At 36.2% G+C, this 17869-nt stretch overlaps 2 protein-coding genes and 1 pseudogene across 7 annotated transcripts; all 3 read right to left on the reverse strand.

Annotated features, from left to right (window-relative positions):
- Positions 1 to 665: 665 nt before the first annotated feature.
- On the reverse strand, positions 666 to 3815 carry LOC112722981 (uncharacterized). 6 transcript variants are annotated; one of them, XM_072207550.1, is made up of 4 exons: positions 2945 to 3752; positions 2002 to 2261; positions 1651 to 1778; positions 666 to 1043 (listed from the first exon to the last, which is right to left on the reverse strand). In XM_072207550.1, exons 1-2 carry the CDS (start codon positions 3631 to 3633, stop codon positions 2246 to 2248), a joined length of 705 nt encoding a protein of 234 aa, XP_072063651.1. In that variant the 5' UTR covers positions 3634 to 3752; the 3' UTR covers positions 666 to 1043; positions 1651 to 1778; positions 2002 to 2245. The 6 variants fall into 6 exon arrangements, with proteins under 6 accessions (XP_072063651.1, XP_072063650.1, XP_072063649.1 ...); XM_072207549.1 differs by having other exon boundaries at positions 1992 to 2261; XM_072207548.1 differs by having other exon boundaries at positions 2002 to 2308.
- Positions 3816 to 6612: 2797 nt separating this feature from the next.
- Positions 6613 to 7104, reverse strand: LOC140176242 (protein MAIN-LIKE 1-like). The gene has a single exon (XM_072206177.1). The coding sequence runs from the start codon at positions 7102 to 7104 to the stop codon at positions 6613 to 6615; it is 492 nt and encodes a 163-aa protein (XP_072062278.1).
- Positions 7105 to 8143: 1039 nt separating this feature from the next.
- Positions 8144 to 11393, reverse strand: LOC112721999 (uncharacterized; annotated as a pseudogene).
- Positions 11394 to 17869: the final 6476 nt, after the last annotated feature.

The raw sequence follows: 17869 nt of genomic DNA on the forward strand, positions 1-17869 counted from the left end.
TATTCAACTACAAAATCATAAACTACTAACGAATTACATTAACTAGATTCGAACCACACCCCAGCCACTTGATTCGATTCAAAACAATAATCCAATTTCTCCTAGTTCAATTGACAGTCTGAACTTGAATCATTCATTGTCTTCGAAAACAAAATACCTGTTTAAAGCTGATTTCACTGCTTGATTTCAAAAAATTTGATCCAAATATTTAAATAAGATAAAAAGCATTGATCTTGAACGAAGAAAACGCAGAAAACAAAGAAAACATAAAGAAAAAAGAGAACGCAAAGATTAAAGAGAATGCAAAGAACGCAGAAAACGCTGAGAAAATTCGAAAAAAAAAAATGAAATTCACTTGAAAAAGACAGTTATATATATTCGCAAGTTAAGTCAAAAGTTTATTAGAGATAGTGGGGCATGGAGGTGAATTAGATTAAAATTACTTGGTTAGACTGACTTAGTTGGTTAAATGACTTAGATGTAGAGATTAATTGTATTTTTATTAGGTCATCACTTGTAGATTTTATCAATTTGGTTACTCTTAAATAATAAGAGGTTTTTGTTACGTCGTGAGCATAGCCAAGCAAGTGCAACATCCTTGCATATATAATTGCCATTATAGCTGATTTCAGCTCAATTTCCAGGTTTTTTCAAACACAAAAAACTAAGAGTCATATGACTAATGCTATATAATCAATAATCACATAATTAAACATTTGCTTTCAGAGAGCACCATGTTTTTTACAATGCTGAAAAATTACTTATTAATCATTATTTTAACGTTGTAAAAACAGTACCACCCCGTCAAAAACTCAACTAAATTGCATTAGCTTGAAAAAAAAAAGAGAATGTCAAAATATAACCAAAGACATGATCATGCACAGCAGTGCCAATCACAACTACATTTAGGGTAAGCTTTTCACATGAGATCTGACAACGTAGCGTGAGGTAGGTTGGGGTCTCTCGGTTCACACGCAGGCCTTGTATCCTTCGCAAGAGAGAGTATCCTTGGCAGTTGAATCTTTTACCTTACGGTTCTAACTCTACACGAGGAAACCAAAGAGTGGCATTTACAATAAAGCAATCAGCTATCTACAATGAAAATCACAAGCATGCACAGTAAACTAAATTCACTTACTAAACCACAAATAATCTGTTTAACTATAAAAACTAATTTTTCTTTAATCAATAATCAGCTCACAAAAAGTCATTCAATACTACTAAAATTATATCTACTTAAATAGGGACATTACATCCTATCATAAACTATGTCTGAATTTCAGGGCAAATTGCTTAACATTTCTTTCAACTTTGAACATACTTTAATCACCAACAACCAGATTAGAAAGGAAGAGACTCATCTCAAAAACTATGAAACACAAATCAAACTTCAACCAAAAACATTGTGAGTTGTGACAGATTTTTAGCAAGCGAAAAAAAGATTCATCACGTTCAAATATTCAATGCATTTTCTGATCTCATTATCCACAATTAAAAGAAAATGAGCAAAGCAGAATCAATTTACAAATACAACTACACTAGAAAATATGACTTTGCTGATTTTACAAATATGAGTAAGTTAGAGATATGACGCACATATAATCACAAAAAAACAAGCAATAGTCACAATACAAAAGTTAAAGTTCTTACTTGTAGCCAGTGAGGACCTTGGGGAGAAGTGAGAAGAGAGAGAAGGTCTTCTCAACACCCTTGGCAGGCTTGGAGAGCAACAAGTATGAAACTGGGCCAATGAGGACATGGACAATTTCAACACCAAGCTGAGCAAAAGAAAATAGATACTCAATCATAATGTTAATAATTTGATGTGCATAAACACGTGAAAAAGCTAAGAATTGTGTTTTGAACATAATGATCCACCCAAGTGGCAAGACAAGGTCCGATACAAGAATCAAGAACAATTTCCAATTCAACTTAATGAATGAATATTAAATAGAATTAAAAAATTAAAAAAAAAAAAAAGAAAAACTTACTAGTTGTTACCTCTGATGCAAACCATGTTGGAGCGAGGTATAGGACTATAGGCCACTCCAATTGCAAGCACAACAGTGGACAAGGCAAGACCACCCAGCAGCGAGGCGAGATACGGCGAGGAGCAGAGTATTAGTGACGGCTCATGGTGAGAGCAGAGAACATGCAACAGCGCAGGGCAAGGAGCAGAGAACCAGCAACGGTGCAGAGTGATCTGAAAGTGTGGTGCAGCGTCGGTAGAAGGAGGCAAGAACCCTCAGAGCCAAATGTCTCTTCTCTTTGAAAAAATGTTTATAAGCGATGGGGAACATTTTGGAAACTAAAAATATAAAGGGGCAATGTCTAATTATCAATTCTTCCGAGAATAAAACAACGGGGTTCCATTCATAAATATTTTTAGGATGGTTAACGTAACGAATCTGTGGCCAGATAATTATGGTCAATTGTTCATCTTAAACCAAACAAATCATTGTCTGACATTTATTAAATTCAAAGCACAGGTATCATGTTTTAGATCAGATACATAACTTAAAAATAAAAAGAATGACAGACTAAAACGGGGCAGAGAGTTTCAACCCTGTGTTTTCTCAAGGAGGCAAATGAACTAAGAATTCATTCATAAAAGTCAGTTTGCACTTGGAAGACTTCAATCATAAAGAAAAAAAATTCTTAGGATGGAAAAAAAGAAACGAACTTAACCATATATACTTCTGCAACACACACAAACACAAGTAACCTAGAGATAACATTTTAAACAAAATCTTTTTCAATAAAGGGCAATAATCTCCACTTTTCTACATCAAATTATAACTATACGATAGCGTGAATATGCAATGCTAACCCCACAAAAAAAGAACCGTTCTCTAAATCTGAAAAAACAACCAAACAAATCCACATCCACCCCTAGAACACAACAAGCAACGAAAATAGAGTGTAGATCAAGAAACACGCATACGCTATCAAGCCACGGTGCTCCTCGCCGCCATCCGCAAGCAGAACGATGAGACCCGTCGAAGCCCTGGTCGCCCACAGCACGAAAACCGAAGCGGCAACAATCGCCACGATCCCTCCCTGAGGCAAGAATAGCGACATGGCCGAGTAGATCACCACCGGCAACATGCAGTAACCAACCACGCTGGTGCACGTGTGAAGGTCCAAGTTACCGGCTCGACCGGCAAGCATGTTAAAAACCACGTACAAGAAGATCGAAGAGACCACGATCCAGCCAAGAATCACGCCGAATTGGATTTTCCCGGCGAGTAACTGGAAGAGGCAAAACGACATGTAGAGAAGGATCGGTCCGGATAGATCGGAATCCTTGTGGACGGTGTGGTTCACGCGGAATGGGTTCAGAACGGATCGGATCTTGCTCCAGATTTGTTCAGGGTGGATCCCGAGCTCATCGAGGAGTGGTTCCTCGTCGTCGAAGTTGGCGGAGCCGCCCACGGTGCCGGGTCCGGAGTAGATTGGGCCAGATGAGGTGGACGCTGCGGCGGAGCCTATGTCAAAGGACATGAAGGGGATGCCGGAGTTTGGCTGGAAGGGCGGCGCAGCCATGCGTCGCTGCTGGATGTTTGGACCTCCTGCGATGGGATTTCCGGCTTGTGGGAAGGCCACCGGCGGAACCTTGAACTCTTTAGCCATTGAAATTAGGGTTTTGAGAATTGCTGGCCGAAAGAAACACAAACCTTTTAGCTTTTACACAGTAATCTACACCTATGTCTTTATTCTCAGAGACTTCAGTAAAAAACTCTGGTCAATTACAACGTTAACCCCATCCTATGCTGGAGCACAATATATTTTCTTTTCTCTGTTTCTTTTTTCCTGGTAATTTAATTTTTTTTATATTTTAAATGTACTAAAAATAATTTAAAAATATTGCTAACCAATGATAGGCACTTGTTAAAATTACTAATTAGAAAAAAAAATTAAGTTTTTATTTTATTTACTATATATTTATTAAAAAATACTAATATTTTTACTAATAATAATCTTGAGATAATATTCAATTTGGTCCCTTAACTTGCATGCAAATTTCAATTTAGTCTCTAAAATTTCAATTGATTCTATTTAGTCTCCAAACTTTGCGGATGTGATTTGTGTTAGTCTTAGGATAATTTTTTACCTACAAACATTAACCCACGCTGACGTGGACAGCTGGATGTTATGTCGGACTATGTAACACGACCTCATTTTTGTTCTCACTCAAATAGTCCAAAAAAATCCTAAGTGATATCATTGAAATTTTTCTTCTTATAAGTAGTGACCAAGCGTTATTTTTTGGCTATTCGGCTATTTGAACGCCAAAACCTAAACATCATTTTACAAGTTCCAACATAGCATTTGGTTTTCCATATCAGCACTTCATTAACATTTTTGTGTCGGAAATTATCAGACTAATGTAAGTCGTGTTTGCAAAATTTAAAAACTAAAAAAGACAACTAAAACTTTAAAAATTAAATTAAGGCTCACATAATTACATACAAATTTAGAGATCAAATTGAGTATTAGTTCTGATAATCTTAAATAAATGACTTAAAATTTAATGCCTTATCTATTTTCCAAAGCAATATTTAATCTTGTGTGAACTCATGCTACTATATTCCAATTTTTGTACAAGACAGACTGAAATTCAATTCATCTTTACCAAATATAAACATATCTTGTGGACATCTATATCGTCATAATTGTTTTCCCACTTTTAGATTTTAATGCAAATTTTAAAAACATCTATTTACTAGGAATTATGTACGTTTAAGACGCAAATCAAACCATTTCGCAAGTGCAAACATGCAATGCAAGCATCACTTATATTTACACGAGCAAAGACTCAAGATTCCTCTACAATCTACATGTTTCCTTTCTTTCACTACAATGAAAGCGCCCCCATCCCACTCATAAAAAGGGGGCAAATCACTTATATAAATCAAGGGGAGAAAAAATTTACACCAATCAACCAAATAAAAAAATGGTTCATGAATCAATCAAGAGACATTTCTATATAGTTCGAATCACCCAAATTCGAACTTCAATCTCTATGTAATTCGAATCATACAGATTCGATTTACACACGCACACACCCACTAATTCGAATCAACCTGATTCGAATTACACACACAGTCAGGGTGATTCGAATTACACCCAGCACGCGTTCCAAAGTAATTCGAATTGGAATTATTCGAATTACTCAGTTTTTGGCTCTAGTAGTAATTCGAATTGGGGTGTTTCGAATTACACATGCTTCGACTATAAAAGGAGTTTGAACCAACCTCATTCGAACCACTTTTCCATTATCATACCCCACCAAATCCCACAGAAAACGACCCAGAACGACTCTAACAAAGGCTCGAGCAGGATATTCAGCCCATGGGGGATAATCCAGATAGATTATATTGTTTGGATGGAGTAGCTCATATAGTCGGGGTCATCAACGAAGATGTTAGTACGTAATCTTTTTTTTTAAAGTAGGATTAAGTAACTTATTCGTTTGTTTATATACGTTATGTTAGTGGTTTTGATGGTAAATGATGTTGGTAACATTGTATGTGACTGATTTTTTATGTTTTGTTAGTGATAGTGTATGTGGTTTTGTTAGTGGTTTTGCAAGTGGTTTTGTTAGAGATTTTGCAAGTAGTTTATGCTAGTGGTTTCGTTAGTGGTTTCGTTAGTGGTTTTACAAGTGGTTTATGTTAGTGGTTTATGTTAGTGGTTTTTGTAAGTGGTTTAATTATCTGGTGCATATATGTGCAGCCCCAGCGATGCATCTCGAGCATGCGACGGCAGCAGGGTATGCGACTGGACGAGAGGTACGTTCCGTACTTGCAGATGGTGGGATTATACCATCTTGCGAGACTGAACGAGAGATGGTTCAGATTGGATGAGCCCCTTGTGAGTGCTTTCGTCGATCGGTTTTATATATGTTATGTTAGTGGTTTTGATGGTAAATGACGTTGGTAACATTGTATGTGACTGATTTTTTATGTTTTGTTAGTGATAGTGTATGTGGTTTTGTTAGTGGTTTTGCAAGTGGTTTTGTTAGAGATTTTGCAAGTAGTTTATGCTAGTGGTTTCGTTAGTGGTTTCGTTAGTGGTTTTACAAGTGGTTTATGTTAGTGGTTTTGCAAGTGGTTTATGTTAGTGGTTTTTGTAAGTGGTTTAATTATCTGGTGCATATATGTGCAGCCCCAGCGATGCATCTCGAGCAGGCGACGGCAGCAGGGCATGCGACTGGACGAGAGGTACGTTTCGTACTTGCAGATGGCGGGATTATAACATCTTGCGAGACTGAACGAGAGATGGTTCAGATTGGATGAGCCCCTTGTGAGTGCTTTCGTCGATCGGTGGCGTCCGGAGACGCACACATTTCACATGCCGTTCGGAGAGTGCACGATCACACTGCAGGACGTGGCGTACCAGTTGAGGTTGCCGGTCGACGGACGTTATGTTAGTGGTTGCTTGACGGATTTTCAAACATACATCCAGGGTGACCGTCCAGCTTGGGTGTGGTTCCAGGAGTTGCTTGGTGTGTTACCTCCTGCGAACCAAATCCAGAAGTTTGCAATGAACTGCAGCTGGTTCCAGGAAACATTTGGAGAGTGCCCTAGGGAGCCGACGAGGAGACAGTCAGGCGCTATCCTCAAGCCTAGCCACGTAGGGTAGCCACCTAATGTGAATACGGTTGCCGGACTTGTCGGCAAACAGCTGAGTGCCTAACAGCATCATGATATAGGCCCGAGCATAGCGCCTGACTGTCTCCTCGTCGGCTCCCTCAGGGCACTCTCCAAACGTCTCCTGGAACCAGCTGCAGTTCACTGCAAACTTCTGGATTTGGTTCGCAGGAGGTAATACACCAAGCAACTCCTGGAACCACACCCAAGTTGGACGGCCATCCTGGATATATGTCTGGAAATCCGTCAAGCAACCACTGACATAACGTCCGTCGACCGGCAACCCCAACTGGTACGCCACGTCCTGCAGTGTGATCGTGCACTCCCCGAACGGCATGTGAAATGTGTGCGTCTCCGAACACCACCGCTCAACGAAAGCACTCACAAGGGGCTCATCCAATCTGAACCATCTCTCGTTCAGTCTCGCAAAATGGTATAATCCCGCCATCTACAAGTACGGAATGTACCTCTCGTCCGGTCGCATGCCCTGCTGTCGTCGCATGCTCGAGATGCATCGTTGGGGCTGCACATATAATAGACCAGATAATTAAAACCACTTACAAAATCAATTACAAAACCACTAACATAAACCACTTGCAAAACCACTAACAAAACCACTAACATAAACCACTTGCAAAACCACTAACATAAACCACTTGCAAAACCACTAACGAAACCACTAACATAAACCACTTGTAAAACCGCTAACAAAACCACTTGCAAAACCACTAACAAAATCACATACATTATCACTAACAAAACATAAAAAATCAGTCACATACAATGTTACCAACGTCATTTACCATCAAAACCACTAACATAACGTATATAAACAAACGAATAAGTTACTTAATCCTACTTTAAAAAAAAAAGATTACGTACTAACCTCTTCGTTGATGACCCTGGCTATATGAGCTACTCCATCCAAACGATATAGTCTGTCCGGATTATCCCCCATGGGCTGAATATCCTGCTCGAGCCCTTGTTGGAGTCATTCTGGGTCGTTTTCTCTGGGATTTGGTGGGGTATGATAATGGAAAAGTGGTTCGAATGAGGTTGGTTCAAACTCCTTTTATAGCCAAAGCATGAGTAATTTGAAACACCCTGATTCGAATTACTGTGTAATTCGAATCAGGATAATTCAAATTAGTGGGTGTGTGCGTGTGTGTAAATCGAATCAGTATGATTCGAATTACATGGAGATTGAAGTTCGAATTTGGGTGATTCGAACTATATAGAAATGTCTTTTGGTTAATTTATGAACCAGTTTTTGATTTGGCTGATTGGTGTAAATTTTTCCTCCCCTTGGCTTATATCAGTGATTTGCCCTAAAAAAGGACACACCTTTATAATGAAATTGTACAACTATGCTCTTGCCCAAGTGGGTGTTTCACCGTCCTATCTTGTAATCTATAATCAACTTCGGTTGGGGGCTTGCAGCCTGCACTCGCCAAAAAAAAATATGCAGTTTTTGCACTTTGCAGCCACTATTCCACTCTATTGGTACATGTCATTATCACCAATTTCATCCTTTCTTTATCTATACACGTTTCAACTGTCACCTGCCCAACATGATTCATATGCAGATCAGAGGGATTAACATCAATAATCCCTTCAACTATCATCTGCATGTATACAAAGTAGACCACCAAAAAGCATTACCTCTTGTATTTTGTTTCCAGATCCAGCCAGCAACTTGTACTGATTGTCGAAAATCAATACCATGTAAACCTGCAATCAAATAAACCAAGATCCAATCATATTTTTCAGTTTTCACCAGCAACATTATATTTTTCAACTACAAAATTATAAGACAATAACTTCTTCACATGAGAGTTGATCAATCTTCCTCAACCATGTGCAGAACCCGAATTGCATGATGCATAATGCTAACTTGATGGCAAGTTCTGGCGGGTTAAAAGCAAACAATTAAATGCATATCCACATGCAGAGGTTCAAATGTGTTTTATACCTGGAAAGTTAGTGCCAAACCAAGGCTTCTGAAGAACCGGCTTTTTGAAACAGACTCGATCCCCTAAATCTTTTGTAATTCTTTGATGAGAGATTCAACTTCAGGCCACTGTCAAAAGCGAGCATGATATTATAATTAGCCATGTCAAACCATAAAACCAACCAGAAAATAGAGAGAAGTGTAGTTGATTACACTACTTTTCATAGTATTTAAAGTAACTTCTACATTCCCAGATAAAGATTGAAGGTCATTACCTCTTCATCTGTTTGAGCTCCTTCCAGTCTCCTGTCTAAGTGTCCATGCTCCCCAACTACAGACTCCAGGGAATCCATTAATGGATCGGGCTGCTGAAGGAAGGTCGCGATTTGTAAAATCTCCAAGTTTTTAAATAAAGAAAATGTTCAAAGATTAAATATTCATGTAGATATATTACCATGACTCCCTTTAACGATAAAGATATGTGCCCAAGAGCAAAGTCTAATTGCAGAACTTTTATCTCTATAACCTGGAGCAAGAAGTAGGCCTCAAAGTAAAACAGCGTAGAAAGACTATGCACATCTGGGCTACCCAACTAATGCCTCATATATTTAGAGAATGGAAAATATTTGGCTAATTCCATAGAAATAGATCATTTATAGCTTGTATTCAAAAATAATTATCCACTTTCCTAATTGTCACTGTCTTGGAGCAAAATACCTGACGAATCTTGAAGTATGATGCTGGGTTCAAAGTGGCATCCCATGATAATTCTGATTAATGAATTAGTGCAGACTCCCCTTCAAGCTACACACATGCACACACACCAAAAAAGAAAAGGTTAAACAAGGCACTTCCAATTCTCGTAGCTTTAATGAGACGACGAAATAAGATTGTCAAAATGAACGACCCATATATTAAATATAAAATTCTTTACATAGCTCTACAAAAATTCGAAAGTAAGGTATCGAAAGATCACTTGATGTTGCATCCACTCAACAACACATGCCTCATGCTAATTCAAGAACAGTTATCATAACTTAAGTAGTTACCATGAGATTTCTCTTCTCAAGTAGGTCTTCCTTCTCTATTGGTTTTAGTGAAAATATGAGCTTTCTAGATTTTTTTTCCACCGACAATAGATTCGCTCTAACTTTCTGCATATCATTGAGTATTATAAAAAGAAGGATGACATTCGAACTTCACATTTGAAAATAAATTTTGGAAAAACATCTGTAAAGTGTTCTTGTATTTTAAGCACCAAACTTGCCAAATAAACGAGGACAAGAACTTAATTTTCTCTTAGTCATAAATCCTTAACAGATCTTCCATTTTCATATCTGGAGAAAGTTTCTCTTCAACATTAGTATCATTCTCCTGATACAGAGGAGAATTGGGAGAAACATTTTTATTTTCAGCATCATAGCTTGTAATAGTGTCTAAGCTCTGCTTGTACATGGATGGATCCAATCCCTTCTTTCTTAACCATGACTCAAAAGCTAAGAACTTCCACTTGGAAACAAGATTATGGTACGGCAGGAATCCTACCAAAGAACCAAAAGATGCCTGAAATGGTGTAGTCAAATTCAGAGGCTATATACAAAGAGAAATGCATCCAATTCTAAGAAATATTACAAATGAAGATATTAAGTACTTACAATGAAGCCTTTGCTACTACAGCTTAATATTTCCACATCTACCCTATCTCCATTCCTAATCAAATCTTCTGCCGTGGTCCAATTAGCATCTTCACCCTCCTACATTAACAAATAGCATAAAGGTTCTATTCAAAAGCATCAGCATCAGATAAATAACTTATATATTCCATATAATCTAACCTGAAAATTTGAAACATCAAAAGGATTCCCTAGTTCATCATTGTTTTTTAACCTCCGGTATTCATAAAAGCATTCTCTTCAACAATATGTGAGGTTTACTTCACATGTTAGTCTAATCTATTTTGAAAATGCCTTAAAGTTAGCTGTAACTAGCATTGCAATCATAAACTGAAATATACAATTATAATGGTAATTTCACATACCTTTGCGGCTTTCCCTGTTGTGTAGCTTGCACAGACAATTCCACTTTATCAACTGAACTTAAATTTGATAGTTGACTTGAATCAGACAGCTCCTGTTGGAACTCATAATGCTGCTCCAATTCCTAATCAATCAAGCATGAAATTAATAAAGGACAAGTCGCATACTTTACTTGACTCTATATTCAAATGAATATTAGCACCTACATCATTTTTAAGCATAACATTTGAATCAGTAGACTGTTCGTCATTGTTACTCTCCGATTTATGCAGCTATTCTAATAATGTCCAGTTACCAGCTTCACCACTTGAATCTTCTGCACTCATCTTCAAATCATTTTCGTTGTCCGCACGAGTAAAAGATTCTTGGTTTGTATCTTCATCCTTGGCAAGTGGTGGTTCAGGTTTCCCCAAAAGTGACATATCTTCTCCTTCACTTGTCCATCCTGCATGTGCTGATACAAATTTGGTCTTACTCTCAACCTCGATAACACGTCCTCATCATCCTCTTTATACACGGTTGGCTTTCTCAGAATAATATTAGGACTTTAGGAGCACTACTTTTATTGAAACTCCCTGCATTACTCTGCGGTGGCTTTCTCAGAATAGTATTAGGTACACTACTTTTATTGACATTCCCTGCATTACTCTGCTGTTGGCTCGGTTTCTTAATCTCCAATGGAACTTTGTTATCACTGGATTCGAAGGTTGACCCCTTTAGCTGGAACAGGCCGCACCAAATCCAAACCATCTAATTTACTCCATGACTTCCTTTTCTTAGAACCTTCAAATGGAACTTCCTCTACCTCAACGTGTTTCCCCTTCTTCCTATTATCTGAAACAACTAGTACAACAATGAATATAATTCATCAACAAGCACATACACAGAGCAAAATTCAAGTTATTCCTTTAAAGGACCCTAACAAACAAATAGAAATAAATAGGCAAAAAGGTGAAGAATAAGGAAATTTGAGAAGAAAAAGAAAGAAACCTTGGCGAGAGTAAGCTTAGGTAGCGTTTGTTTTGAGGTACTGAGACAGAGACTGAGAGACTGAGACTCAGTATCATGTTTTTTGGTTTAGAGACTGGTACTAAATTTTTTGTCTCTGTCCCTAAAATTTCAGTATTTCAGTACCTCCAAAAAGTAGGGACACATGTGACTAAAATTTTTAGAGATAGAGACTGAAACTTTAATAATATTTTATACCTAAAATATCTTCATTTCAATTAATTAATTCCAATTTTACTTTTTGTATAAATTAAATTAGAGTTTCATTCTTGTTTCAATTTCTGTTTCACACTTTGCACCAAACAGAATATTAAAATTTATTTCAATCTTTGTCTCTTAGTCTCAGTCTCTCAGTCTCAGTCTTTCCGTCTCTATCTCTCCACCAAACGCTACCTTAGGGTCCTCTCCAAGTAAGCATCCAAACTTGAGTTCCATCAAGTCCTGGCTATTGAGCTTCGGGGGCTCTTCCTGCGAGGCAAAGACCCTTAATGAATTGGGTCTTTGATTCAAATGAAGTGTTCTTGTCACTAGTGTTGGTGTTGGTCGTCTTCTATTAGATGAAAATGAAGGCAAGGAAGGTGGGTCGTCTTCTATTGCTGGTGTTGGTATTCATTGGTGTTCCGAGATATTAAATATTTAAATGTAGATAGATAGATTGTGTTAGTGTCTTTGAGACATATAAATATATACACAAATATACAAAAATATATAGATATAAAAATACAAAAATTTTATAATATATTTGATAATAATATAAGACACATATATATAAATTAAATATCAATTTTATTTTTTGAGTCTTATGCATTGTGTCTTATGTATTAATAATTTTAAAAATAATTAGAGATAAAAAAATTAAGTTTATGTTTTATATATTGTATTTTTGTGTCTCAGTTAAAAAAAATACTAAATAAATGTATTTTGTGTATCTATATACTATATTTATTTAAATTTGTGTTTTAACAAACAAACGGTAGACATATACTATTGTGTTTAATAAGTAGTGTCCATATCTCAACAAATAAACACAACCATAAGATAAAAAGATATTAACAAAAAACATAATTTATTTTTTATTTGATTATCCTTATTAATTTTTATAATTATATTTTTTATTATTATATTTTTCTTTTTAAAATTTTTAATAAAAAAAATAAATTAAATTTTTATAATTTATTTTAATTTATCCCAAAACAAAATATAAAAATACTAATTTTTGTATCTTTATCTTTGTTGTTTTATTCTCAGTATCTTATTGTCTCATTCTCAAAATCAAACGTAGCCTTTAAAATGTTATCATAAGCATTGTAACGTGGTGTTAGAATTTTTTTCTTTCATTTACTCTTAATAATATTAGAGATGTTGAAATTCAAATGTATTAAAATTAAGTTCAGTGAAGTCACTTAGATTCATATTCTAAGTTCATGCACCATAAAATTTGAAGTTTGGTGAAATCACCTGGATTCATATTCATTGATAGCGATCCCAATCTTCTTCAAAAACAACTTGCTGATGATTTAAAGGGGAGTTATGTGTCCCATTAGTTAGTGTGCTTTTGTTTTGTTTCTTCTTTTTTGGATTTAGGTCTTGTAACTTACCAAAAAAATAATATTTTAAAATATTAGATTAAATTGATAAAAGATCTAATAATTTATATTTAATTTATAAATAATTTATTAAAATTATATTAAAAAATTATAAGTCTTTCAATATTTTAAAATTGTCCCATGATAAAATTTTACGAAATCAGCAACAAAGCCTTTGTTTCAACAAAAGTTGTTGTCGGAAGACCTTTCCCAACGAAGAAACCCTATGGACAACATCATGAAAACTTTGGTGACTTTGTCGCTTCTTCCTCTTTTCTTTTCTGCATCAGGTATCTACTTGTTTCTATTCAATTTCTCGATTTCATCCAAATTCTCAATATTCTCGTTTTTTCTCATTACACCGAATTCTCATGAATTCATTTCAGACGCGGTGCTTCTTCCGAAATCCTCCTCGGTACCATGACTCTTCTTACTCTTCTACTCTTCAAGTTGACGCAATTATTAAGTGGATTTTCATTAGTACAAGTTAATCTTCAAAGCTCTATACTTTTGCAATTTCAATTCTGTGTATTTTACAATTAACATATGATGATAATTAATGATGATGATGATTGTTTTGTTTCGATTTGTAATTTGATGAATTTTTATTTAATTTTGCATGTATGTAGAGATTCACTATACGACATTGAAATACTGGGCAACATCTGCCACCAGCTTCATGTGCTCGTGTTCCTCAATTTTATTCTATTGCACCGCACTCCTCTTCACATAAGGATTGGGGTTTAGGGTTTGGCTTGTGCTTCTTGTTCTTGCAAGCTTCGCTGTGCTTTCTGACATTTGCTTCCACCTCCTCCCAAAAAGGTGAATTGTGTATGCCCTTTCTATTTTTCATATTTTTATGAGCAATTGTTCGGACTTGAGTTTCTTTATTGTTGTTGAATTGAGTCAAACGTTATTGTTATATAAAGAAGAGAAACATTATGATTTTTTCTATTTCAATTCAGTTAAGGAAAATCGTCTTCTATGTAGACTTGCAACTTGCATTCAAGTTGTCATGGGTCCATGGTCATGGATTGGCAACAGTGATGCTAATTCAGCATTTTCTTGAAACTAACTAATCTTATAGCAAGAAGTTGATAAATTTAAACAGCTTGATAAATTCTAAAGGGGTTAACAAAAATAAGACCCCAATAATTAAGAATGGTAGATCCTCTTCACATATGTAGACTAACATGTTTTTCACTTAGTCAAATATCGTTGCAGTCCTCGTGTGAACTGTCTTTATCGCCGTCACGATTACATTAATCTCTTGGCCGAGATTCAAGATTGATTTAGCTCTTCTCCATGCAACTTTCCTCAGTTAGCATGATGGACACTACAGGAGGGGGATGAAACTCAAAGAGTACTTTACTCCTAAGGTTGCGAGAATCGAACTGGTCAATAAATCGGTAGAATGACTGGTTCAATAGTTCAGAGATTTAACCGAAATTCAATCGAAATTCAACCGATTTAACTAAATATAAAATAAAATTACTAAAAATTTAATATATACCTTTTAAATATTTAAATTCAATACTTTTTAAACTGATAAAATTTAAAATTTTATAATTTTATGTAATAAATTATCTATTAAAAATTCACAATAAAAAATCCAATTTTGCTACCACTAACTAATATTCAAAAATTTCATCATAGGGCATCAAAACCAAAACCAATTATATTATTATTATTATTGGTACGGTGCTACAACTTCCACGATTGATCAAATAATGGGTCTGGAAATCATAGAAGAGTTTCGACCAATTACTCCAATAAGAATCGTTGCTGCTTCTTCAACTTCCTTCAAACATGTGAAGGACCTACCCCATTTACACACAACAACAATAACTGTAATACCCTATCACACAGGGCTTTACGCTTAAATCGTAAAACAGAGGTGGTATAATATTACGACCTCTAAAATAAAATTTATATATAATAATATTAAAAAGGATACAGTATACAAGGAGTCTTGAAAAACGGATAAAGCAAAATCGCAAAATAAAAAGCACAACGCTCAGAAAACAAGATTACTTACGTACGAAAAAAACTAAGGATTATAAGCATAATTAAACAGAAAGTAAGAATAGAGGGTCAAGAATACAAAATAACAAGCTCCTAACTCAACCGGCGAAGCTAAGGCTTGCCAGAGAATATTTACATATTTATATACATAACCCAAAGTCCAAAATACATATACATAAAACCTTAGTTCTCCATAAACCTCTAAGAGATACAAAATAACACAAGTATATATAAGGAGAGTCTATACACATATATCAAAAGACCAAAAGTAAAATCCCAAAATGAAAATCCACTTCGCTGCAGAACTCCAGACGCCTAGCGAGGTGCCTCTCGACCTGCATCTGAAAAACAACAACATAGTATGGAATGAGAACCAGAGGTTCTGAGCATGATAAAGGTGCCACGCACATAAGATATAAGGTCCCGGAAATGCCAGAAGTAATCCTAAAACGCCGACAATCAGATTATAAAGCTTAAAGGAGTAAAATAGAAACCATGAAAGGGGTGGTCCTCTGGGGATTCCTAAACCTAACTAAAACCTAACTAGAACCCTCAATCTCCCCGCCTTTCCTCCGTTCCTCCAACTCCAATGAAATTGTACAGACATATAAGCAGACAATGGCAAACACAGGTAGAATACAAGTAATACAAATAGTAAATATAACAATTAGCATATTAAAAATCACTTTGGCATTCCCAATTAATGCACCAGCAAACAATTCATACAAATGCATATGATGAATGTCTATTCTAGTAGCCGTGAGCTCATGCGTCGGTTACTTTGCCAGAACCCGACACATCTGGTAACTAACCCAGACATTTGTCTCTAGGTTGCGCACCTCCAGAAGGGTCATAAACGAAGGAGAGTGTCTTTCCACCTTCTCTTAGAGGTTTCACGAAGGAGAGTGTCTTTCCACATCGAAGGAGTGTGCCTTTCCACCTTGCAACTAGAGAAGAATGTGGGGGGAAACAATACGAAAGAGGGTGCATTTCCACCTTTCCTACATCCCCATCACGACAAGAGGGAGAACTTCCGTCTTCAACTTGCCATCCGAACACATTTTTAAGTTAACACGCAAACGGGTTCGCACCCCAAACCTTGCCATCTCGACCATTCCGGCCATACCAGTCATTGCTAGTCTCAATATTCACCCCTAAATTCTAATTCAGTCACATTTTCACACTTTTCATTCTTAATTCGTCAATTTCCAAGCTTACTTCACCCCCAAGTTACCACTATCTCCTAACCCCATCATGTTCCTAGACTTACTAATAAGATTCAGGATTAACAGAATGGAAATAGAGGTCTGGAAGTTTGTAGTTTAGCTTAAAAACACAAAATCCAGATTTGCTGAAATAGGGACCACGCGTACGCGTGGGAGTCCATTACTAAAAGGTCATGCGTATGCGTGGGCGTACGTGAGATATCCAAACCGAATATGTTGGTCACGTTGCGTGCAGTGGTCACGTCGCGTGCAGTGATTGCGTACGCAAGTTATACAGAACAACAAAAATGTTAAATGCTGCAGAAGTTTCATCTTTGCACTCCAAACTTTCGACGCGCAAAACTATTTCGTTTTAAAATATTTATCATCCATTCTTCGAACACGTAAACTTCACAGACCCAATTCTTATATGAAACAAGTTTGAAACAATTTGGGGGTCCGGAAGCCAAGTTATGGCTCGCCGAAATTCGGTCAAAAATCAATTTTTCACAAACACCTCAAAACCTCAATTTTCTTTACAAACCAAACTCAAATCCTACTTCCTTTACACATATTCAACACAACAACATACCATTTAAAATGCCAAAACCTCCATGCCCTACCTCAATTACTTATACTCCTATATACATATTTTCATACCTAATTTCATCACTTAAATCAACAAGTTTCATCAACAATCCGTCACAAATACATATTCACCCTCATACCTTATCAAACATCATCAATTCATCATTTAGCATTTTATCACCAATATCAAAAACCAACCAAAACTCAACCTTGTTCAACATATCTCATTAAAGCACTAAACAACTTACATACTCATGCATTCATTCCTATCCTATGGTTTTCTAGCATAAGTTTTCACAGAACATTATATATTAAATACGAGAAACCTAAACCATACCTTGGCTTATTTCCATGTATAATCTGAAACACCACAATTAACCACAAGGTCACACCAAACGGGTTTCCGACTCCCCAAAATCCAATATCAAGTCTCCAACTTTACCAATTTGTTTCCAAAATACACAATCCGAATTAATTTCACAAAATAACACTAAAATTACCATAGGGTTCACTAATTAAATAACTTGAAAAGGATTAAACGTTTCTCACCCTACCAACAGAGAATTGGGTCAAAACCTGACAAGTTTGCTAAGCTAGTTTGATCCTAAAAATTAAAATCAACAAAGTTTCAACATCCAAATTCATCTAATTTCGAAATTAGGGAAGGAAGAACTGCGGTTGAAAATGAGACTTCCTTACCAAATTGACCACTGGACCTTGTAGAGATCAACGCTGCGGTCGCGTGGCTACAAACGGTGCAGCGATCGGAGCTCCAGATCAAAACTTAGGCGAGATTGAAATTTTTGGAACAAGG

Source organism: Arachis hypogaea, chromosome 11 (assembly GCF_003086295.3).
Source record: "Arachis hypogaea cultivar Tifrunner chromosome 11, arahy.Tifrunner.gnm2.J5K5, whole genome shotgun sequence".
Classification (NCBI taxonomy): Eukaryota; Viridiplantae; Streptophyta; class Magnoliopsida; order Fabales; family Fabaceae; genus Arachis; species Arachis hypogaea.